Source organism: Bicyclus anynana, chromosome 13 (assembly GCF_947172395.1).
Source record: "Bicyclus anynana chromosome 13, ilBicAnyn1.1, whole genome shotgun sequence".
Classification (NCBI taxonomy): Eukaryota; Metazoa; Arthropoda; class Insecta; order Lepidoptera; family Nymphalidae; genus Bicyclus; species Bicyclus anynana.
The window spans coordinates 15,488,151-15,513,430 of NC_069095.1; the positions used below are offsets into that span (position 1 = coordinate 15,488,151).

A 25,280-nucleotide genomic window follows, 5' to 3' on the forward strand; every position below is an offset into this window, starting at 1 on the left:
ATCATTGAAATTATTTGAGTTGTACACCGAGGCCGTATTACACATAATAGGCCTGCTGATCGTAACCGAGCACGCCACCGCGAACGCGAGCTGTACGCCTAGGTTTGGCAAAGACTAAAAGTAAGTAGATGTGATGCATTAGAGGATACAGTTGTGCAATTGTTCTAGACGCGCGTGCACCGTACCTGGCCCCGGTCGCTCCACTTGAGCGCCGAGGCGCGTTCCTCCGCCGCCGCCGTGCAGCCGACTACTCCCTTCCGCGTCCCTCCCGCGTCCCTCCCTAGCCGGCGAGGCAAACAAAACACCAGCTACACCATAAGGCACTCGTATATTTCAATTTTTGTATAAAAAAATAATCTTTGGCGTTATAACGGCGGGCGCGCGACCCGTGGCGCGTTCCCTTTCACGGACTATGGGACGTGTGACGTCATCGTTGTCAAGAAATTGGCGAAAACTTTATATAATTTGCTTCCAATCACGGTAGCTAAAGTATTTCTAAATGTTTATCAACTCTCCTTTATATTTTTATATCCTTCTGTTATAAAAGAAAAATGTACTCGAGCGGAATTCAAGGATCTTTTAACGTAATTAATAATATAAATTTTGTCCATCAAAAAAATTTAAAGAACTTAAAGGCACAAAATATTAAAAAAAAATTACGGCTAAGTCGTATTGTCTTTTGCTAAACACTACTCGAATTCAAATTTATAAATATAATATTGCTTCTAGTTTAAATAGTCTGATAAGATAACTTTTACAGTTATTATCTAAGTCACTGCCCATTGTTCGTGAAACGGAACGACTTCTGTAACCGACTTCTCCGAAAAAAGGAGGTTTCTCTGTGAACATATTGTAGACATAGCCGGGAGGCGCGCACTGTCTCCTGTCCCACTGCGCGGGCCGGTGTCTGTGAGTCCGCTCGCTTCACCCGAATCATTTCCATTGGAAATATCCAGTCTGCCATTTTCTCCTGTGTCAAGCCAGCCCCTCTATGTTTTCACTAGTTTCACTGGCCGCTTCTAATGGGCTTTCTTGAGGGACATCTTTAGGTGCCGGCTCTTGGCTGAATATGTCATCTGATTTTGCTACCTCTTCTTGACAATTTTGTGTATTGTCTATGTCTGTGGACGTTGTATCGACCACTGGAGCTGCAGCGAAACTGGTGTCCACAGCTTCGTTCGCATCGTAAAGATCCATCGGCCCTTGGTCAGTGTCCATCGCGTCTGCTGTAGGTTCATTCGGTTCGTATGTTTGATCATTTTGTTCAGTGTAAGCTGGTTCATTAGATTCTGATTCATTTTCTCCAGGTTCGTATTTATTGCTGTTGTCTTCTGAAATTGCTTCTGGCGCATTTAACATATCACTAGCGTTGCTCTCCTCTGCACTTTGTTGTGCGCTATTGGTCGAGTCTGCAGCTTCTGCTTGTTCTGATTGGATTGCGTCACTGGACGGCTCCTGGGGTATACTCTCCTCCGGCTGACTCTCCTCCGCGGCCCCCCATCTAGATTTTCTATCTTTGTCCCTTCTCTCTTTCCTCTCCTGCTGTTGTTCCTCTCTGGGTGGTCTAGATCTGTCATCGAATGTCCTTCGTCTGTCATTTCTGTCTCTGTTGTCTCTGTTATACCGGTCTTCGTGATCTCTTCCACCTCTCCTATCTCTCCTTCTATCGTCCCAGTCGTTTCTTCTATCCCAATCTCTGTCTCTATCTCCGTTCCAACCTCTGTCATTGTACTGTTCTCTGTCGTCAAATCTCCTATTGCCCCTGTCAAAGAACTCGGGTTGACCTTCGAATCTCGGTCCGTCAAAGGATCTATCACCGTCGAAGTCGTCGAACTGTCTCGGGCCATCGAACGACGGTCGGGGTCCGGGTCCATCGAACGGCGGATTAGGGCCATCGAAAGGTGGTCTGGGTCCATCGAAAGGTGGTCTAGGTCCGTCGAAAGGTGGTCTCGGACCATCGAAAGGCGGTCTCGGTCCATCAAATGGTGGCCGCGATCCGTCGAATGGTGGTCGTGGACCATCGAAGGGCGGTCTCGGGCCATCAAAGGGCGGTCTCGGTCCATCGAAAGGCGGGCGGGGGCCATCGAACGGCGGTCTAGGACCGTCAAACGGAGGTCGCGGTCCATCAAACGGAAGTCTCGGTCCATCGAATGGTCTCGGACCATCGAAGGGCGGTCTGGGGCCGTCGAACGGTGGGCGTGGTCCATCGAATGGCATGCGATTGAACGGTGGCCTCTCGAACATCGGCGGGCCACCTTCGAAGGGGGGTCTCTCGAAGGGAGGTCTGTTAAACGGCGGGGGGCCCATACCATTGAACCTAGGCCCGAAGGGCGCCGGCCCCGGCATATCCATCCACGGCCCTGAAATAAGAGTGATTCGTGTTTAATCTAAAGTAGTTTGGCGCATCGTGAGGAGGGTAGAACAGACCATACCTCTCATTGGGTGTCTAGCGGGTGGACCTCTCATTCTTAGTTCTGCAAATTAAAATAGCTTGTATTTATTTTAATTGGGTATGTACTATTACTACTGATACTATAGACAAACAGTAATATAATTTTTGTTTTTGTCTTTTTAAATTATTGAGATTTTATTCAGCTGTAAAGAAATTATTTTTAAGTAATTTATGATTTAACATTATGTAACACTTAAAGAAAACACAAAAGTTAAGCCATTTCATGCGACTACCACCGGAGTTCGGAGAAGCTGTCTGTCAAGGTTTAAAGCCTATACTGGAGTGAGAGATAGAGCTTGACTTAACCAACTTAAAAGAGGAGTGTTATAAGTTTGGCATGAGTCTGTGTTAGTCATACCTCTGCCATAGGTATAGTATGATCATGGTGTCTTTAAAAAGTAGCGGTAACAAAGGTCCAGACCAAAAAGAGCAATATTTTAGTATATGTTACAAATACGCTAGTTGTCACATTGTTCAAAAGGTCTTAAATTGTTAATTATCGTTTTATTAAAAAATATATCGTGATTTTTTGAGACTTGAATACTCCCAAACATATAAAACACGCAATTTTTTACTTGAGTTTCTAAAGTAATCGTTTATATTAAATTTAGTTTATTTCATCCTTCATTCCAACTTTGTAGTACGAAACTAATAATGTTTATAATCAATTTGATATAAGTCAACTAGCCTAATAAAATATCCTTAAGTAGGTTCATATCAAATAATTAAGTTGGTCCGAAATATATCCGATATCAATTAATAAAAGTTAAAGATTTCTTATAAAACTTAATTTAAATATCACGTATTTTTTCAAATTTTCCAAACGTCAAAAACGCTGTCCATTTTGTGACGTCACTAACACACTTGATGTACTAAACGACGAACTAATTGTTATCTAATATTTTTGTCAAACACTCAATTTGAATTCGTATTGTCAAAAACATGTTTAAAAACTAATATTTTCATGTATTCACGTCTCAAAAAAATATGAGAATTTTTTTCAGTCTAGTAGAACGATAATGAACTATTTAAGACCATTTTAAAAAAAAGTGTCAACTAGCCTATTGCCGGACTCCATCGAGACAACCCTTCGTCAGAGTCGCTTGAAAGCCATAACGGTTTTTTCCAAAGATCAGCACAGGAAGCTAAGTGTCCGAACAATTGAGGTCATGATTTACCATATTGAAGTAAATGTAAAAAAGTGCGTTTGTTTAATGAACTAGTACAATGTTGCCACAAGCCAAAAATATAAAAAAAATATACAAATAGTGTTAGGACTCACCAGCCCTGAATGCGGGCGGCTGGTGGGCGCGCGGCGGCGGTATTGCGGTCCAGCCTCCGGCTTCCTCGCCACCTTCGTTATCTACAACGGAAGATAGCTGCTGTTATCGAATAGTTAACTTTGCGATTGCGATTTAATGACGACCTTTCTGACGCAGTTGGCAGTTCTGCGGCTCTCAACAGAAAGATCCTGGGTTCGATTCCCAGCACGCAGTTAAGGATTTTATAATTGGCTCAAGGCTTAGCTTATTATAGCCACACGCAAAGACATACCGGCAAGCGAATTAGCGTTCCAGTACGATGCCGCGTAGAAACCGTGAGATTTATAGGTAGAATAAAGTTGTAAACTCTTCCCTGCTGCGAATACCAACGCAACAGAAGATATCGTAATGAGTACCAGTGAGTTATATAGCAGCAGTGGAAGATTGTCGCGCGAGTCCGTCTTACTGTTACGAGTAGCTAACTAATAGACTCTTCTTCGAGTTTCATTCACTTCTCTCTGTGTTTCTTACTAAACAAAGTGAATAAGTGTTCTAATAGCGGCGCGACTGTCGCGCTTGTTGTCGCAGGCGGGCAGCTGCCCCCCTGTTAACCATCTCCCACAACTGCTCTTGGAGACTATTCTTGGACTTTGACACACTTCTCTGTCTGTTTTACTTACTAAAGAAATAACTCACTGGTGATCATGACAATCTCGTCTGTTGCGTGGCAGATCCAGCAGCGGCGGATAAAGGCGGAAACACATTACTGACATCCGACGCCACCCGACGTGACGATATCCCACGCGTATCGTACACATTACCAACACGCGATCCCACGACAATTTTTTAAGTTAGTTGAAATTATTATTATATAAGAGGTTTATTTCTCGCATTATTATCCCTGTATTGAGCTAAATACATGTTAAATAAAACATGGTATTGTTTAGCAAGCTAAATTAACTTTTCGACTGATATTTCTGGTGTTTTGCAAAAAAAAAAAACAAACAAGATTCAAGACTGCACGTCACATCACATAAAGAGAAACACGTGATAGAGCAATATTCGCTTGTGAAAATTCTCTGTAATCTGTTATCGCGTGTTGTCTAAGGACACACTGCGTGACATGCTTCGGTTGGTGTGTTTACCCCCACTACCGGTAACACGCTAATCTGGAATGGCTGCGTGGTGGTGGTGTGCGTGCGTCACGTGGCATCGGGTGTTAGATGTGTGTTTCTGGTCATATAAAGTAGTACGATTTGATGTAGCCCAACACGCGTTGGGTCATGTCGGGTCGCGTCGGGTGTCGGTAGTGTGTTTCCCGCTTAATAGTCGCGCGAGTCGGTCTTGCCATTAACCAACTACTAAAAACTCTTCTCCGGGTTAGACTGGCTTTTCTCTCTGTTTTGCCTAGACAAAGATAACTCACTGGTGCTCATGTCGGTCTCCTCGGCCGCGGGCGGTAGGTCCAGCAGCGGCGCGCGACTGTCGCGCTGGTTGTCGCAGTCGGCGGGCTGGTCGTCGGGGCGCGCGTCGTCGCTCTTGCCGTTGACCATCTCCCACAACTGCTCTTGGAGACTATTCATGGACTTTAGACTCACTTCTCTGTCTGTTTTACTTACTAAAGAAATAACTCACTGGTGGTCATGACAATCTCCTCTGCTGCGTGTAGCAAATCCAGCAGCGGCGGATAATAGTCGCGCGAGTCGATCTTGCCATTAACCAACTACTAAAAACTCTTCTCCGGATTAGACTCGCTTTTCTCTGTTTTGCCTAAACAAATATAACTCACTAGTGCTCATGTCGCGCTGTTTGTCGCAGTCGGCGGGCAGCTGCTTGTCGGGGCGCGCGTCGTCGCTCTTGCCGTTGACCATCTCCCACAACTGCTCTTGCACTCTTCTGGCAATTTGACACTTCTCTGTCTGTGTCACTTACTAAACAAAGATAACTCACTGGTGCTCATGTCGGTCTCCTCGGCCGCGGGCGGCAGGTCCAGCAGCGGCGCGCGACTGTCGCGCTGGTTGTCGCAGTCGGCGGGCTGCTCGTCGGGGCGCGCGTCGTCGCTCTTGCCGTTGGCCATCTCCCACAGCCGCTCTTGCAGACTCTTCTCTGAGTTTGGTTCGCTGGCGTTTGTGCTGCGAGGGGACTTCTCGCGACTTCTTTCTCTGTTGGAATTTAATGTCGTCAAGAAATGGATCGACTCGGAAATAATTACTGCCACAAATCGCAGGTGGTCTTGGCGCTACTTAACAAATTGTGATGTACGGCATACCGTGTTAGATAATTTCTGTATTCAACTATTTGGAATAGCAATGTTACATTTAGTATTTTACACAGTTAAGAAAATGAGGTCAAATCCGAGATCTATCCTCTGTGGACTGTTGCCATTGTCTCGTTAATCCCTTAATGGCAAGTTACTAATCTTATCACCATACCGTCATATGAAACCTGAGGTAATTTAGATAAAATAAATAGGATCTCCCGCATATTAGCCTACAACTTCTCCATGCTTAAGAGTATATACCCTTAACTCAGACCAATTATTGTATAGGACCTGCCTCGCTAGACGTTACTTTTCTGTCAAAGTATATGATCAACGATCTAATGCGATTATAAAAACTGTCTCTATAGTATCGATGTTAAATATTTGTAATCGTGTTCGTCGGTTAAAGAGCTCCGTAAAAATACCTTTTTGTGTAATTAAATTGTGTAAAAAACGGACAAAATCTTCTAATTTAATATAAGATATATACAAAATCTAAGCTCGTTTTCCTCAGAAAATGACAGACAATTTTGTTCGTGACTATGAGTGCAATACAGGTCCTTCTATAATTGGTCTGAGACCCTTAACCGTTAAACGATAGAGGCTCACGGGAAGTCTCAAGATGTTGTGACAGCAGATGTTTATTTGGGGTTACGTGCAAAATAATCAGAGCCAAGTATTGAACCATGGCACAGGGGAGTGACCACTTACAGGGACACGGGAGAGAACCCCCCGCGAGCCTGCGCGTGACCACTCACAGCTGCAGTCTGGGAATGGTTTGTCTTCATCATTTTGTTTTGCACAACGCCATAGATGGCGTCAATTTCGCCTTCTTTACTGCCTGCAAGTTACGAGTATCTCTCGTCATAATTGACCCTTTTAAGTTTTATGAAACTCTTCTAGAACCTTTCTAATTTTCGACGTACGATTACACGCGGGAAATTGTGATTGAACTATGTAAATACATAGTTAGATGCAGATTAGCTTTAACTGCCCATATATGGTCATTATGGCATATGCGCCTCACACACAAGCTAAATTTCACTTTTCATAAAAACTACTACTTACTTGAAGTATATTATGTATGCTGGTATACTACTTGAAACGATCTTATATTATATCTTTACCAATATTATAAAGTTGAAGAGTTCGTTTCTTCGATTGAACGCGCTAATCTCAGGATCTACCGGTCCGATTTGTAAAATTCTTTCAGTTTTGGTTGAGGATTGCCATAGTATCCCCGTATTCCTACGGGAACGGGAACCGCGCGCGTCAGCTAGTGATCGTATAAAAAGCTAATCTGCCACTAAAAACCGCACATACTTGTGGTCAGTTTCCAATCAAGATAATTTCGGTTAATCAAGTTTAACTTATGTCTACAATTTAATTCTACTTACGGATTACTATCCCTGGAACTGAATCTGCTGGAACCGTCCCGGTCCCTCCGGTCGCGACCGGCGCCCCGGTCTCGTTCACTCCTGTCACCCCGGTCATTCCGGTCGCCCCGGTCATTTCGGTCGCCTCGGTCGGGTCGGTCGGCTCGGTCAGGCCGGTCGCCTCGGTCTCCCCGTTCGCCGCGGTCGCGGTCCCGGTCTTCCCTCCCGCCTCTTCGGTCGTCTTTTTCTCTGAAAAGCACGTATCAATCAGTATTCAAAAAAATAACCGTCCAAGCTCGTGTCGGGCCGCGAGCAGTGTATGGTTCTGTATATTAAACTTGCAATGTATACCCACAATGCACTAATAACGATACGCCACACTACATGTGGCGAAAGGAAGGAAGGAACCCCTACATTTTTTTTTCTTTAAAATTTTCTTTTTACCACGTAAAACCACGTGTATTTTTTATTGACAAAAATAATGTGACCCGTGCCAACAACTTTCTAGGTATAACAGACGCTGAGTAGTCTACATGGACTGGATCGTGGACTTCATATAGGTTTTCCCAAAATCAATTCTGATGTTGATTCTGATTCAACAAGTAAAAAACTATTTCTATAGTATTTTTAATATTCAGATTTAGTAGATTCAGTGTAAAGGGGGAGTAAATTTTCGTCTATTTTCTCGAATAACTTGAACATTATCTCATCCCTGCCTTCTGTAAATTATACAGAAATTTTTGAGCAAATAGGTGTGAAAAATCTAAAATTCATAAAATTCTGGTTCACAAAAAAATTTATATTATTTTTAGGAAATGGGACAAACTAAAAGCGACAATACTTTTGGTACAACGCGTGCTTTAAATTACGGAAAGAAAAGAAATTCTACCCTAGAGCTGAATAAGCTATTTTATCCCCAGTCTGGTACGCCAAAATCAATAATTATTTTTTTAGAAGTAGTTTAACTTTTTTTTTAGATAAATAATGAAGAACTTACCTATCTCTATCTCTCGTTCTGTCACCTCGGTCCCTTCTGTCACGGTCCCGATTCTCCCCTCGATCCCGAACGTCTCCTCTATTGTCTCTTTGATCTCTATTTTCTCTTTGATCTCTATTTTCTCTTTGATCTCGATTGTCTCTCTGATCTCGATTATCGCGATCACGGATGTCATTACGATCTCGGTTATCATTCCGATCCCGATTGTCATTTCGGTCCCGATCTCGATTGTCCCGCCTGTCCCTCCGTTCCCTGTCACGGTCCCTATCTCTGTCCCTGTCTCTCTCGCGGTCCCGCCTATCTTTGTCCCTGTCTCGCCGGTCGTCGTCACGCTTGTCGTCGGGCGGCGGTTGGGTGGAGTCGAAGGTGGGTTGTGTGTCGGGTGGGTTGAACCCGGGCGGGGGCTCCGATGAGTTGAAAGCGGGCGGCGGTTTCGAGAGTAACGCTTGGATCTGAAAAAAAAAACAAATATTTTTCATAATTTCGTTATTTTCAAAATTACAATGTTGAATGGATCAAACGTTCTAGGTCGAAAAGTCGGAATCCGCATAGATTTTGATGTCACTAATTTTTCGTTACAATATAGATGTAACTGGTGCTATATGATTGCAACAATAAAAATAAGGTTAGTAGTAAGTACGTAAAATTATGGTCTATTAGCATAATTATTATGAATGCCAAGGACATAATCATGTGCAAAACAATCAGAGCCAAGAATTGAACCATGGCACAGGGGAGTGACTACTTACAGGGTGGCGGGAGAGAACCCCCCGCGACCTGCGCGTGACCACTCACACCTGCAGTCTGGGAATGGTTTGCCGTCATCATTTAGTTTTGCACAGTTTCTAGTTTTAACCAACGCAAAAAAGACGTATGTAAGCCCAATTTGTATCTGTGCAACGTATCTCTTAATTTTTAATTTCAAATCTCTTTACGTCTTATATCAAGATACTCTGAGCATGATTTTCTTTATTACCTATGTGTAAACTCACAATTACTGATCATGTCTAGAGACTACAAATATTTTCAACTTGAAGTTGAAAATATTACAGAATAATTTTCGAGAAATGATTAATGAATTATTTTTACAAACACAATGTAGACACATTTAATATTAACAAAATTATGCAGCATTTTACATTTACCTAAACAACTTATGGGGATACAAGCAGAGAAACCCTCAATACTCGTGATTAACGAATGTAACGTTGGCCAACTCGTTAGCCCGCTTCCATCTTAGATTGCATCATCACTTACCAGCAGGTGAGATTGTAGTCAAGGGCTAACTTGTAAAGATTAAAAAAGGCAACAAGTTAAGAGTGTGCAATATGTAATTTGGTGGTTACAAATGGTTCTGGATCTCAGATTCTGGAAAACTTAGGAGCCTGATATTTGGGTAAATGATATTTCAAAGTGTTTAGCTTCGTTATGACTATACAAAATACACAATTTGTAAAACTTTTCTCGGTAGTTAATTTTTTTGAAAAATACATGTTTGCTCACATTTAGCTTTCAATCTCAGGAAAAGCAAACTTATTTTCTTAAATTTTTGTTTTGTATAGAAAACTAGGTATATATCTTGAACATGGCCATTTTGTTTTTCGTTATGTTGTTTAATTTACTTGCAATTAGGTAAAAATGGTTTTGGCGCTCACGTCATAAAATTTGCGTCGCGCGTCAATCGCTCTGTGCTTTTCACTCACGTGAAAGTCATAATTCGGCGTCTCGTTTGCGCTTCGAATTTTATTCATATCGTACCGACGCGCTGCGCGCTCTTAATGTGAGTTTAGCCTGTCGAACGCGGCTGTGTAGGGTTGTGCCTGACCTGGTCCAAGGAGAGCGGCGGCGCGGGCGGCGCGGGCTCGTCGTCGTGCTCCGACGTGTCCAGCTCCATGGCGTCGTCCGCCTCGCGCGCCGCCTGCTGCTGCTGCTGCTGCTGCTGGAGATCAGCACTCAATTACTTCATCATCATCATCATCATCATCATCATCATCATCATCATCATCATCATCATCATCATCATCATCATCATCATCATCATCATCATCATCATCATCATCATCACCATCAACGTCATCATCATTATTTTTATTTTTTAAAACGTTCGCTGCGGCACTGATTTTTCAGTACTTTACCAATACAACTAACTAAAAATCATTGCTGCATACTTTTTTTTGGATAGGAAGTATGTAGCAAAATGCTGAGTTAGGGCCTTTTTCTAGGTTATGCCACATATTGCAGGGCGTTCTTCTTTTTTTGCTCTAGCTATAAGCTATATATTTAGAATTTATTATTGTAATGTGTGGCACTGCCTAAAAATAAAGATATTTCTTTCTTTCTTTCTTTCTTACAATACGAGGTTTTTTGACCTCGTACTAAAACTTTATGTGGTATGGTACGAGGTTAATTGACCTCGTACCGTGCAATACGAGGTGTTTTGACCTCGCACTAAAACTTTGGTGTGGTACGAGGTTAATTGACCTCGTTCCGCAGCGAACGTGTTAAAAGAATATTTGCCTTATCTTTTATAATATTACTAGAGGACGCCCGCGACTTCGTCCGCGTGAAACTCGTTGTAAACTTTCAACTACCCCTATCCTACCCCTACCCCTACTCCTTCCCTACCCCTACCCTATACTTACCTAACTACCCCTACCCTACCCCTAACCTCCCTACCCCCTTAAATAAAAAAATGGTTGTTGTGCCTCACTCGACATGGATAGGTATAGTGAGTCGCAGACTTTTTTGTAGATATTTATAAGATCTACAATTAATTACAACATTTTATGGTTCTATCTTTTATAGTTTAGGCAGCGTACGCAAAATAAGTAACTTTTCTGGTTGATTTTTTACACCTTGTGTCCAAAAAACCCAAATATCCTACGGAACCCTATTTTTTTTCCTAAATAAGATTTAGCCATGTTACTTGTGGATAATGCAGCTTTTGAATGGTGTAAGAATTTTTAAAATCGGTCCAGTAGTTTTTGAGCCTATTCATTACAAACAAACAAACATACAAACAAAGTTTTCTTCTTTATAATATTAGTATAGATGAACGTCGCCATTTATTTGCTATACCACATGGCAGAACAAAAGTGACTCAGCACGCACCGTGCGCCTGCTCAGTGATCTAACTGGTAACATTGGTATTGGACGTTTATCTCTCCACCGCCGATGCTTGTAAAAACCATTCAATTATTATTAATGGAGTAGGTATAGGAGATTCATTTTCCTATTTTGTTAAATTGAAATGTATGTTATTATTATTATTGATTAATGTTTTTGTTTTTTATTTATGTTGTTTTAGTTATGTTATTTTTGTTGTAGTTTGTAAATGATGTCTCACCAGGAATTTCATTAGTAAGTTAGTAATTATGTAAAATTATAATGTATATTTATAGCCTGGGAAGACGAATTGGGCAACTGTAATGTCTTCTCATAACAAACATAGATTGAATTTGAATAGATTTACACAAAAACTACCAACTAGCTATGGTTTGTGATTCTCAAGTCACACGATTTCGTATTTAGTGTTAATTCATTGCTAACTTTGGAACTATTAAACCGCTTTTAATTGGACTCACTGGAAGGTTATCGAGCAACAATGGGCTACTTTCTATCCCATAAAACTCTATGGTTCCAGAGGCCTGATTCTTTAAAATATGTGATATGTCACTCACAATGGCGTGTTGCGGCGGCCTGGCGGGCTGCGCGAGCGGGTGCGGCGCGTGCAGCGGCAGCACGAGCCCGCCCACGTTCATGCCCACGCCCACGTTCATGCCCACGCCCATCAGCCCGCTCAGGAAGCCGCCCACCATGCCCGGCACGCTGCCTGAGAACAACACAGAAGTAACAATAAAACCCTTAATAGCAGTAGAAATATACTTAGCAGTTCATTTGATCAGAATATGATCCAGAGACTGATCTTCGATTAACACAATGCCACTGTCACGTAATGAGGCACGAGTGCTACAATGGCTAATTACGGGAAGTGGCATTCAATACTTTTTCTACAACCGTGATAACAGACATAAAAGAATTAACAAAACTTGGTAAATAATATACAAATTGGCGTGGACCATTGGCAAAGGACTCAACCGTCCAAAATGTAATAAGAAAAAAATATTGCTTTATTTAATGACTACTTTTTGACAACCATAAATCAATGAACGGACATTTTTTATCAGTTTCGTATGTAAGTAACATTTGGTTCTATTTTTTATCAACAGTTGAATTGAAGATTTGTAAGAAGTTAATATATTTCAATATTAGTAAATTAACCATGGTACTTACTACCTACTGCAGTTTTACATTTAGTGATATTGTAACCTATTGTAACCATTATTTTAAAAACTTAAACATTTCTAAATTAATCACATACACACAACAACAAAAAATTACTTAGCTTATTAAATTCATTTATTCATTTTTAAAACAAATGTCTTTTCTTATATTTTTTTGACTGACTTCATTTATTATTTTTTTAAATATTATTAAAATTTGGCTGCTTTATAATATGTTTTAGGTAGGAATTGTAGGGTAGGAATGTTACGAAGTTAGTAACATAACTTCCTAACGTGCGAGTAAATCTTGAAACTAATTTTTAAAACAAAATGGTGACGTCTGTAACAACAAACAACAGTTGTTAATTGTTACAGAGGTCATTATATACTCAATATAGCGGACTTTCAAACATGGTGACGATGACTTGGTATTTTTAATGCATCATCATATTATAGATAACAAATAAAACCATAATGAATGAATTAATACAAGAATGAAAAAATATAGGTTACTCTAAAAGGTTGTTTCAAATTAATTATTTAATAATTTCGGTTGAATCAAACAAAAAATTGATTTATTTAAAGTTGTCTTCTAAAGAAACAATTCACTATTATAAAATAGCACATATAAAAAGTAGTCAATCAGTGAGTATTCTTTATATACATTCATTTAATGAGAATATTAATTATTAAGTAGGGACTCCACCATCAATTTTGAAAGCAGATTGTAGACGACAGTAGATCTTACCTGGTTGTGGCATTGTCTGGGGCGGCATGCCGGGCGGAAAGCCTAGCATTGGGCCCGTGGGCGGCATTGTTGCATCTCTTTGTAGACCTGGTGCAACATATCACGGAATAAATACTTGCTACATGCACTTACATACACAAATAGAAACACTGATACATACTGTATTTTACATACAGATTTGTCTTTTATAAGGAAGACTGAATATTTGTAGCCTTAGTATTTATTAGTATTTAATTAGTATTTGAATGTTTGTAGTATATAATGACATGGAACTATTTATAAATTTAAAAAATCATTGAATGTGTACATGAATGAATAGCTTTGTGATATAATTTGAGGTTTTATATTATGTAGATTACGAAATGGGAGTAGAAAAAATTCTTTACCAACTCTGGGCAGGGAAAATTTACTAATAATATTTTAGTTGAAAGAATAGTTTAGTAGTTATTCCTTGACCCGACCCAGGATTTGAACCCAGGACTTCGTGATCCGAAGCCACAATTTGCTAACCATTAAACCACAAGATACATTAGTTATTTGGGAAATAATTGTATTACCTGGTACCGGAGTCCTAATTGCAGGCACTCCCGCCGCCAGCGCAGGCGGCAGACCACCGGGCATCCTGTGACAAACGCAATATATTACATCATTTATACATATCATAAAACAACGTAAGCCTGTCTGTCTGTTTGCAATAAACTCAAAATTACTAAACGGATGGTAGTGATACATGAGGACGGATCTATTTTCGGCGCACTGCTGAACTCGAGCCTCCTCTCAGAATGAGAGGGGTTAATCCAATAGTCCAACCACAGACTTGTAGAAAATTAAAAAAAAATCTCAGGTATGCAGGTTTTCTCACAATAATTTTCCTTTACCGTTTAAGTTACATGTATTTTAAGTAAACGCATATTCGAACCCACAACCTCCAAATCAGTTGCAGAGTATCCACCGAGCTTCCATATCGGAAGCTAAATAGCTCGGTGGATAGCTTTTTAATATTAAATAATATTGCTAAATATTGTTTCTTATCAATATTTAAGTTTTGAGTGTGTTAGTCATAGTCATATTTTATTCGTAAATGTTCATATTAATGGTCATAAAATCATTATTATTATAATTATAAATTATCTTTATCAATAAATGTAAATTCTAAATAAATTTTAAAATCATTATACATTATAGTACTAACACTATATAACAAACTAAATGTCCCAATTTAATTTTCTAGAAATTTGTTGTAGCTATAGAAAGTCTTCTCGACACATTTTACTTCAGTCAAATAAATGTATCAATACATACCCGGGCGGCGGCATCCTCGGAACAGGCATGGGGATGCTGGCGGGCGGCACCGGCATGCCGGCGGGCAGGGGCAGCCCGCCGGGCGGCATACCGGGCGGCAGGCCCGTCGGCAGGCCGGGCAGCGGACCCGCCAGCATGCCCGCGGCGGACACGGGCGGCAGGCCGCCCATCATGGGCATGCCCTCTGGTATCGCTTTGGGTATTATCTGGAAATTATTAATACCGTGAATTACTGGCTACACAACAATACACATTAAGCAAAAATCAAACGGTTCAAAAAGTGCGAATATGCAAATGCGTCCGTTTTATACGTCACAAACTGTGCAAATAAAACTAGAGGTCGTATATATTTGGTAGAGGAAATTTAAAGATATTTTTTGAATGTAGGAATTTTAAACTAGTGATTTCCAAGTAGTGATAAAGAAAGAATTAAATGAATAAAGTTATGAGTTAAATCATGCTACATTACGTACGCTATTATGTACGCTACGTCTGGTTTACAGCCAGAGCGCGTGTGAAGCCGGTCAGGGTCTGTAGCCATGTGGCACGTCAATTCTTTTTCTACAAACGCTAATACTAGTCACAAACGGTCAATTATTCACTCACGACTATAATTGATCGTGTGTTGGTCACTGCGCTCACTATAATTGATCGTGTGTTGGTCACACTTAGATTAGAACAGTATGCCGCGTGGGTACTGCCGTTTGCTTTTCAGAAACGTGAGAATAATTGTCAATGGCGATCTTAACGCTTCGAAAACTAGAAAAATATATAGGAATGATACCCGTTGATAGCACGTGTCACTCCTATAATTTTTTTACTTTTCGAAATGTTTGCGATTGTAGAAAGAGAATCAACGTGCCACACAGGGTAGATACGATCTCACAGCGCCATCTAGTAGTCTGCACTCGCAACTCACCCTCGGCGGCAGCCACGGGGGCAGCGTCTCCTCGTCGACCGCGCCGCCGTCCTCCAGCGCGTCGAGCGACAGCGCGCCCAGCAGCCAGCGCGCGTGCAGCGCCGGCCACGGCAGATACGCCACTCCGAGCTCCGCCTCCCAGTAGTCCTTCCACTCGCGCCCCTTCACGCCCTTGCCCGCCGCCCACGCCACCTGCCAGTTACATCACTGTTAACATCTCGTAGCACATGGCACTTTGGCACAAGAGACACTTCAAGAAAATGTTCGCATAAAAGAGGTAGACTAGCTGGGCCTGTAGCCATGTGGCACGTCGATTCTCTTTCTACAAACGTTAACGCTTCGAAAATTTAATAATGTATGGGAATGACATTCACTATCAACAAGTCACGTGATCAGGTTGTCAATTGGATATGTCAATCCCATACATTTTGTTAGTTTTCGAAACGATTGTAGTTAGAGAATTGACGTACCACATGGCTAAGGCCTCTGGTAATTATTAATGCAGATAAAATTACAAAATTAAAATAATGAAATTGAGTAGACAGTAATCCAAACAAATAAAAATAGTGATGTTAGTTCCAGTTTTGGCCACTGTGTTAGAAAAGTATTCAACAATATTTTTTGTCTAGCCCTCGACTACAATGTCACCTGATGGTAAGTGACGATGCAATTAAGATGGAAGCAGAGGTAAATGAAAATCCACACCCCTTCTACATGACATCATACTGAAACGTTAAACCGCTTGGCGGTACGTCTTTGTCGGTAGGGAGATAAACACTCCCACCAGCCAATCTACACTAATATTATAAAGCTGAAGAGTTTGTTTGTTTGATTGATTGATTGAGCGCGCGAATCTCAGGAACTACTGATTCAATTTAAAAAATTCTTTCAGTGTTAGATAGCCCATTTATCGAGGAAGGCTATAGGCTATATATTATCCTCATATTTCTACGGGAACGCGTACCACGCGGGCGAAACCGCGCGGCGCCAGCTAGTGTATGATAAGTCGTAACAGACGGAGAGTAAAGCTTTAGTATAACTGACGGTGATCTCCTTAGAGTGCAGCTTGTGCTTGTTGAGCTTGGCGAGCGCCTTGGCGGCGTCGCGGCGGCGCTCCATGACCACGAAGGCGCAGCCCCGGGGCGCCACCACGTCGATGGAGACCACGCCGCCCAGCGCGCCGAACAGGTCCGACAGCTCCTCCGGCGTCGCCAGCTTGGACAGGTGCCCCACCCACAACGTCGTGCTGCACACTGCAAACACAACATCACATCTATATCCTTTTTTTTTTTATTTATTTATTTAATTATATATAATAATTACATGATAAAAATTAAAAGGTGCAGACATAAACTTGTTAAAGTTTTTGTGCGCACCCTTCGCCGTTGACAATACTGTAATTAAATCTACTACTATATAATACTCTAATACTAATCTACTATGAACTTAAAAATAATTAAAAATTAGAAAGTGAAATCTATTTTTACAATTAAAACTACACATAATACATAAAAACACTACGTTTAACTTAAAAACAATAATTAGAAACAAAATGTAAACATAAACAGAAAAGGTAGGTATGAAGTGAATAAAACTGACATCTGAGTGATATTTTTATATACAGGCTGTTCATAGACCTTAATCTACTAACCTATAGTACGCGCGTTAACAACTGAGTCTTAGGGCCATAAATCATTTCTCTATATCTATCTCGCTTGCACTTATGGGTCTTATGGAGCCGTCTAGTGAAGGGTGTAACAATGAAAGACATATTATCGATAAGTAAAGTTTATTATCGTATCTTGTTCACAAAATTAAAAAAATTAACAATATTTGATTTAATATAATACATATTTCATATTATATAATTATTAACTAAATAAAATTAATCTTCATCTGAGTCTTCATCATCAGAATCTTCGTCTTCTGCCAAATTTATTATAAGCGGCGCGTGATCTCTAATTAGAGCTTTTTGTAAATCTTTGTTTTGAAGTTCTTCGGCATGCCTAACACATTTGGCCCAGTCTTCTCGTGTGACATTTTCTATGGCTCGGTGGAGGTGATTTTCGACATCTGCTATCTTGAAGGTATTATTATTCTTCGCAACTTCTCCCTTTACTTGTGCCCAAATTAATTCTATTGGGTTATATTGACAGTGATATGGAGGGAGCCTTATTACTTCATGACCTCGTTCATTTGCCAGATGGTCTAAAGCGTAGACCTTCTGCGGGTTACTGGCTTTTACTTTTCTTATTAATTCTTCAATAATTTCGTTGCTGGAATATGGAATCTTTTTTGAAATTTAGAGAAGCCACTTTATTCGGATCACTTTTCAATTCATTGAGAAACAGGAATACGTTGTGAATCAGTGTTCGAGCTTGAGGGCTAATATCGCCATGTAATTTCTTCAGATCAACGTTAGAAAATAAAGTATCCATAGTGCGCAACGAGTAACACATGAATGTATTTATTTAATTGCAGTAAACACATTTATAGCAAAAAAAATACGCAATGCAATTACATTAGAAACCGACCAATCAGAATCGTCCAAATCATTATTGACTCATCATTAGCACGTGCGCAGGTAGCCGTTTATCGATAATTAGGGTGCGCAGGTAGGCGCGCTGCACATTCCTATCTTTTTTGACTTTTATGACCGGACGACTCAGATGATAACGCGCATACTATAACTAACCTTAACAATAATAACCTATACGGAGAAAGAAAACTTAATTATGTTATTCCTAATTTAATTAATCAGCTTCCTAAGTCATCAAAACACATTCTATCTATAAAAAATATAAAACAAAAATTAAAAGAGTATTATGTAAAAGTTATCATTAATTAATATGAGTAACATAAGTATTACATAATATTGTATGAAATCATCATTTTGGTAAAATTCATGGTGTAAAAAACTGAATTCCACGCAGACGAAGTGGCGGGCGTTAGTTAGTTTACACAAATATTTTTAAATAATATTTAAGCTTTATGCTTATTAACAATAATAATAATAAAAACTCACCGCTAAGGTTTTCCTTTTTGATAGGAGGTAGCCCTTTCTTTTCTCTTTCTCTCTGTTTTTCTTTCTCCGCTTCCCGTTCCTTGTAACTTTTCTCACGATCCCGGTCTCTGTCTTTGTCTCTAAAACAAAAATCATTGTTTGTAAGTTAAATTTCATTACAGTTACATGAATTGTATTGGTAGTTAATTTATCATGATATCATACAGGAATTATTCCTTTATGATATCATGATATATTTTTTTTTTATAATAAAGAATATACTTTCCTATGCCCTTCCAACTAGTCGGGAAAGACTGTGCTAGGAGTGGGTACGACAATAAACCAACTGGGTGGGGATTAAACCACCATCCCTCAGTGATAAGTCCAACCGCTCTTACCATTGAGCTATTGAGGCTTACATTAAAATTATATGAATGATGTCGTGATACGGGCCATATTTTAATATTAGAGTTGCCACAAATCACTCAACAATTTTACATGCTAAGCACTGCGAAAGGATAACATTTCCGAGTTGTGGAATCATTACATTTGTATGGGTGTTCAAACAAAATTACAAATATCTTTGTTATTTGCGCGTTTATGGTTATCTACTTCTCACACATAAAGATAAATGTCAAATTTAATATAAAGAAGTTAAAAATGTATGATTCTTTGTTTCTTTTTTTTTTAAATATTTGCCATATCTTTTTAATATGACCAATATTCCCATTCCACTCCAAGTCGGTTTGACAATAGTCCATTGAAATTGTGGGTATGATAATAGTCCGGGGCAGGGATTGAACCACCACCCCTCAGTGATGGCTCGGTTGACCAGCGTGGTTATTATGTATTTTGTGTACCATTCAAATAATGAGTCACTGCATAATTTTTCATCGTATTTACGTTTTTGAAAACATACAAAACATTGTTTACAACTAACAATCTGAAACAAACTGTAAACAAATAGTGTATTCTTGTGTGTACATTTTTGTGTATGTTTTAATCTCTCACAAATTAAAAATGTCGACCAATAGCAGCGGCGTTGTCTCATCTCTTTCGTGAATAATTTCAAAAAAGAAAAAAATGCGCCGCTATTTGTCAACATTTGCCTATTTCTCGTGTATTTCTCACCTGTCTCGATCTCTGTCCCTTCGTCTTCGTGGAGAGCGCGAGCGGGAGCGGGAGCCTCTCCGTCTTCTCCGTGGTGACTTCGACCTCGACCTGTGCCTCCGGGACTTTGGGGACGGACTTCTGGAGTTACAGTCATTTTTATGTACTCTCCTATCATAAAATTTTAAAAAAAGAAAAAAATCAAGCAGGCTTAGTTTAAAAGGAATTGCTGCCAAATAGGTTCTTAAAGTTCATTTTTTGGCGCCGCCTACAAACTGATCAATAGAAAAGACAGCTATGATGTTATTTTTCGCTTTTCAGAGTAATGCATCTTTGAAGTCGGTTAAATTTTTTTGCTATAAAGATTATTAGAAGATATTATCTGTTTTGAGTGTTCCTATAGTATAGTCAACGTAAACCCCACAGTATGGGCGATTTTATTCATTTATTTCAGTTATTTTGATTTTAGCACAAAATTACTAAACCTATTTTCGTAAAATTAAATGGTACCTACCAATCAGGAAGTATACTCTTGCAAAAAAATTTTTTTTTTTTAACTGGTTAATAAAATGACAAAGTTATGAGGTTACAAACATTAAAAAAAACATGCGTACATATCTAAGAACCTCCTCCTTTTTTTGAAGTCGGTTAAAAAAACTTACCTACCGGCAAAGACCTACCTATGTCATGAAGAAACTGAAAGGGGTGTGGATTTTCATCTTCCTCCTAACAAGTTAGCCCGCTTTCATCTTAGATTGCATCATCCCTTATCAGGGGAAATTGTAGTCAAGGGCTAAAAAAAACTACTGTTGCTTGTTAATTTGGCAAAAGTTTTTCTAAGCAAATGAAATGATAAAGTAATATTGTGTAAGCACCTGGAGTCATTGGCGTCTGGTATCTCTATGACCTGCGGGCCCGTCTCTACAAACTCTATGTCAGACTCGGCCATGTCGTCCTTCGCTTCGTTCTGTTGCTTTGGCGCCTCCTGTTGCGAATTCTGGAATGAGAATATTGCATAATCAATGCACAATATTTTAATTTTTGCCAGTTACTATCAATGCCATCGCCTTTATTATCTATCACTAAAGTAGTTCAATTCCTTAAGAATACGGGGGCAAAATATAGTCTATGTTACTTGTGGATATTTTTTCCACTGATTTTCACAAAAAATTCTTAGCCAAAGTTGGGCTTGGCACTTTGTATTTCGGAAAGCACAGTAAGCCAAAAAAAGATATATTTTTGCACAACACTTACTAAAAATGGTAAATTTTGATTTTGGTTCTGCTGCTGTAACTGCATATCAGACATCTGTTGGAGATGCATCAAATTCTGAAATTAAATAAACATTATTAAGACGGTTGAAACAATAAAATATACTGTAATATAGGACTTCTTGATTTTATTCCAAGACAAGTAGGCCTAGCATGCAACCAACAAATTACGTGAAGACAAATGGACGTATGGCGGCAGAGTTGTCCTAGTCCAATTCTTTTTTGTCCCAATCCAATGAAAGACAGCAATATTTTTGATTGTGCAGCTATTTGTTGATATTTGTCTATTTCTCTGCACAAGATAATTATGTTGATGGTCGCATGTTAGGAATAAAGGTAGTGTTTTAAGGCATCTTTTTCTTCAATCAAGAAATAGATATTACTTAAGTCAATTTTCTTTTCTTAATCAGCACATTTTCTTAATGTAACATAATTTTTTCATCACATCACAATCATCATAATTATCAGCTGATACATTTTGTCCTGTTTGTTTGTATTTGACGCGAAGTAGCGAGCGTCCATCAGTACAGATATATGTATACTCACAGGCAGATTCATTCCAGTCATGAGTTGCATTTGCGCCTGTAGACTCTGCAGCTGCCTCATGATTTCTGGATTTGTCAATATACTGAAAGCAAAACGAAAATAATGACCAAAATTTCAACGGGCAACTAGCAATCCAAGTGAAATCAAAAAAAATCAAAGTAAATATGAAAAAAGCCATCCAAGCAAAAAGTACAGAGATTTTTTACTAAGAGAGAATATGGAGCTCAGACCTATCACTGTGGCAGGCATTTAATTATTATTATTTTTTCTCTATCTGTATATTGACTATAAAGTGTTTTTCAGATAGCATGGGTATGGTGACAGTTGCCTTATGACGTTCAACAACTGTAACCATATACTACGCTGGCTCAATGCGGATTGGCAGACTTCACACACGCAGAGAATTAAGATAATTCTCTAGTATGCAGGTTTCCTCACGATGTTTTCCTTCACCGATTGAGACACGTGATATTTAATTTTTTAAAATGCACACAACTGAAAAGTTGGAGGTTCATGCCCCGGACCGGATTCGAACCCACACCCTCCGGAATCTGAGGCAGAGGTCATATCCACTGGGCTATCACAGCTCACTGTACCCATGCTATCTGAAAACCACTAAAAGGTACTATAGTATAATACACATCAACAGACCTGCCCAGTGTGTCGGTGGTAGTGCTAGCGCCGTGCGCGGAGTGGTGCGGCGCACTGTTGTGCGGCTCGGGCGGCGCGTCGTCTTCGCTCTCGTATTCGAAGTCGTTCAGCAGCTTGCGGTTGAACTTGGCCGGTTGGGGACCCGATGAGTCATCTTGGAACTGAAATATTCAAATGAAATCTTTGTTGATTTTTAATTTTCGTTTATCTGTAAATTATAGTCTTAAGTTAGCCCTTGACTGCACCCTTTATTAACCTTCTCACCTGATGTTAAGTGAGAGATGCAATCTGAGATTGAAGTTCGTTCTCCCTGTAGCTCGGACTGTTTCTATGCGGTATCATCCCAAAATTTCAACATAGTATTGTATTAACTAACTCTGATGTAGTTTTACAATATTCAATAAATATGAATTGGCAAGATTATGATTTCATAGAGGCACTGTTATCTCAGTTGTTGACCTCACTGTCCATTATTTTTTTTTATTATTTACAATTTAGCCCTTGACTACCATCTCACCTAATGGTAAGTGATGATGCAATCTAAGATGGAAGCAATGTTATCTCAGTTTTTGACCTCACTCTCTATTTTATTTTTTTATTCTTTACAAGTTAGCCCTTAACTACAATCTCACACAAAGGTCTGTGATGATGCAATTTAAGATGGAAGCAGGCTAACTTGTTAAATTCCTACTATAAAATGTATATACCTGATCACCCATCATGGGTGAATTATGAGCAGACTCCTGACGAGGCATGGGTGAAATCCTATTATCTGTCGTGTTGTGGGAGACATTAAGGCTACTTCCTGGAAAAATATAATTAAATAAGATTAGTATATAAAACATATATGAGACAAATCATAAAAACATATAGTTAAAGATTTACTTTGTATTATGAACTTTAAAAAAATATTTAATTAATCTTATTCGGGATTTTATTATGATGACAGTGGACACTTGAGAATTTATTCATATCAATTTCTGTTTTCATAAATTAAATAGTGACTATGGATTTTTCTGGGACAAAAAATACCCTATGTTCATTTATCACTGTATTAAAATTCATTTAAATTGGTTTTAGCAGTTTAGCCATGTAAAGGTAACAGACTGACAAACTTACTATCACATTTATTAGTATTATTTTAGTATTAAATAATAAAAAACAAAGCCTCAATAGCTCAATGGTAAAGGGGCCGGACTCATAACAAGAGGTTGTGGTTCAATCCCTGCCAGCTAGACTAATATTGTATATCTTTTCACTTAGAAAAGACTTTATGGTCCAGAGACTAATCTCAGAAGGAACAAGATAAAAAAAAATGAAAAGACTCTTTGAACTACTTGAAAGTCAAATAAGAATATTTCACATATTTAAAATAAGGTATAGCAAACATTCTTTTTTTTTTCCTAATAATTTTAACATGAAAATATATTTCACTGTTACCATTGGCAGTGTTGTTTTGTTGTTGCTGTTGTATCTCCTGGTGCAGGGGGTGGTTGGGGTCGGCCATGTCCAGCAGGGGTTGAATGACCTCTGGACTGAACACACTGTTCTTCTGCCACAGGTTCAACACTCTGATTATGTTCCGCTAAAACAACAATCAATACTTTTAATGTGGCACATCCCAATCAACATCTTTTTGAATTCTTATTGGCTGATGCCAAACAGCAAGAAAAACAATTAATATAGTGCCTGCTGATCAACAAAGACACTAATAGAATTAAACTAAAATACACATTAATAGATTAATTAATAAGCTTTCTGCAGTCAAATAATATAATCTAATCAAACAGAAGAATGACTCAATGTTGTATGAGAGATTGCAGTCACAGAATAAGAAAAAAGAAAGTAGAAGAATAAGAATAAATTCTTATTTTATTCATCTGTGCTAGAGATATTTGATTATGAGGTGTTGATCATGCAAAATACCTATAACTATTATAATATTTTTTTTTTTTATACAAAGTGTGAACTGATTATTTATTACTCTAGTAGGGATATGGTAGTGTGATGGTGGGTTATACTTCATGAAAATCCTAAAGATAATCTTCACAGATTGTTAGATACTTAGCATTTTTATTATATCTGTATACTAATAAACTTTTCGATACTTGTTCTTGCACATAAAACTTGGCATTGGTTAGCATAACAAGCCCAATTATAATGTATCCTTACTAAATTGACATAGACATCAACTTCTAAATTAAAGATGATTTTAAGCTGGTATTTTAATTGGGAAAATTATTCTAATCAGCCATTAATTGTAAGACACAAATTATAACCTAAAACTCGTCTTATCTACCTTATCATCATCAGGACATCGAAAGAGGTTCGCAAAGGTTTGCTGCATGTTCTTGGCGAACCTCGGCGCGAAAACATCCTTTTCCTGGCCGAATTGGTGCCGCGACTGCCTCACAATTGAATCTATCACGTATAAACCAGGCACTTTATATTCGGGCTTGCACTTCTGTATAAACTTCTCGACACTGTGTACTACGTGTTTGTAGAACTTTATTGCTTTAATAGCACCTCGAGTGATAGCGCTCATCTTTGCCTTTGATATAGGCGGCTTGTTTTCGTACAACCCGGACAACTGAAAAGGGAAAAATATGTACAAACGATGCCACGGTAAGCTTTATCCACCATCGAACTGTAGGCGAAAATACCTCCGCGTTGAACGCTTTTACTTCCGACGTATCCATTTTATGGCTTTTCTTGCTATTACTATTTAAATTAATGCACTACACTACTTAAATCTAGCTAAATTAATTATTTGCTTTAAGAAAATCATCTTCAAGAACGAATCAACATGTTCAGAATTACAAAATGGCGTAAGTTTGAAAGAGTTGCCACAGTTTAAAAAAATTATGAATTTATGATATTTGGCCATAGCGGTTTGTGTTGGTTTCTGTATTTCACAAAATGTCCCGTAACTATTGAACAAAACGCAAATTGTAGATATACCACCTTAGACCATTATTAAATGGTCTAAGTATACCACCCACATAACACCTATCTAAAACTAATTTGATTTTGAATTACTGCGGTGCCCAAGTTATTTTTTTTTTCAGAATTTTCAAATTTTCCTAATTAGAATAAGTT

General features: G+C 39.0%; 1 protein-coding gene across 6 annotated transcripts; it reads right to left on the reverse strand.

Annotated features, from left to right (window-relative positions):
- Positions 1–25,013, reverse strand: LOC112050902 (SR-related and CTD-associated factor 4). Of its 6 annotated transcripts, none has more exons than XM_052885126.1 (23): positions 24,845–25,013; positions 24,481–24,771; positions 23,622–23,766; positions 22,889–22,986; positions 22,182–22,342; positions 21,531–21,612; positions 20,968–21,042; positions 20,589–20,710; positions 19,735–19,851; positions 18,625–18,743; positions 16,644–16,852; positions 15,600–15,791; positions 14,681–14,886; positions 13,936–14,000; positions 13,379–13,465; positions 12,029–12,179; positions 10,173–10,290; positions 8,348–8,799; positions 7,372–7,599; positions 5,665–5,876; positions 3,735–3,815; positions 2,433–2,474; positions 1–2,360 (listed from the first exon to the last, which is right to left on the reverse strand). In XM_052885126.1, the coding sequence occupies exons 1-23, from the start codon at positions 24,878–24,880 to the stop codon at positions 976–978; spliced, it is 4,674 nt and encodes a 1,557-aa protein (XP_052741086.1). In that variant the 5' UTR covers positions 24,881–25,013; the 3' UTR covers positions 1–975. The 6 variants fall into 6 exon arrangements, with proteins under 6 accessions (XP_052741086.1, XP_052741085.1, XP_052741082.1 ...); XM_052885125.1 differs by having other exon boundaries at positions 19,735–19,854; XM_052885122.1 differs by having other exon boundaries at positions 19,735–19,884.
- Positions 25,014–25,280: the final 267 nt, after the last annotated feature.

What these genes read in the sequence shown, in the direction of transcription:
- LOC112050902 (XM_052885122.1), bottom strand. Translation starts at nt 24,880, where the DNA reads ATGGATACGTCGGAAGTAAAAGCGTTCAACGCGGAG. An exon ending in CCGAGGATGCCGCCGCCCGG is followed by an intron (nt 14,001 to 14,680) that starts GTATGTATTGAT and finishes CGTTTGTCACAG; the next exon opens with GATGCCCGGTGGTCTGCCGC. An exon ending in AGTTCCAGGGATAGTAATCC is followed by an intron (nt 5,877 to 7,371) that starts GTAAGTAGAATT and finishes AAATTCCAACAG; the next exon opens with AGAAAGAAGTCGCGAGAAGT.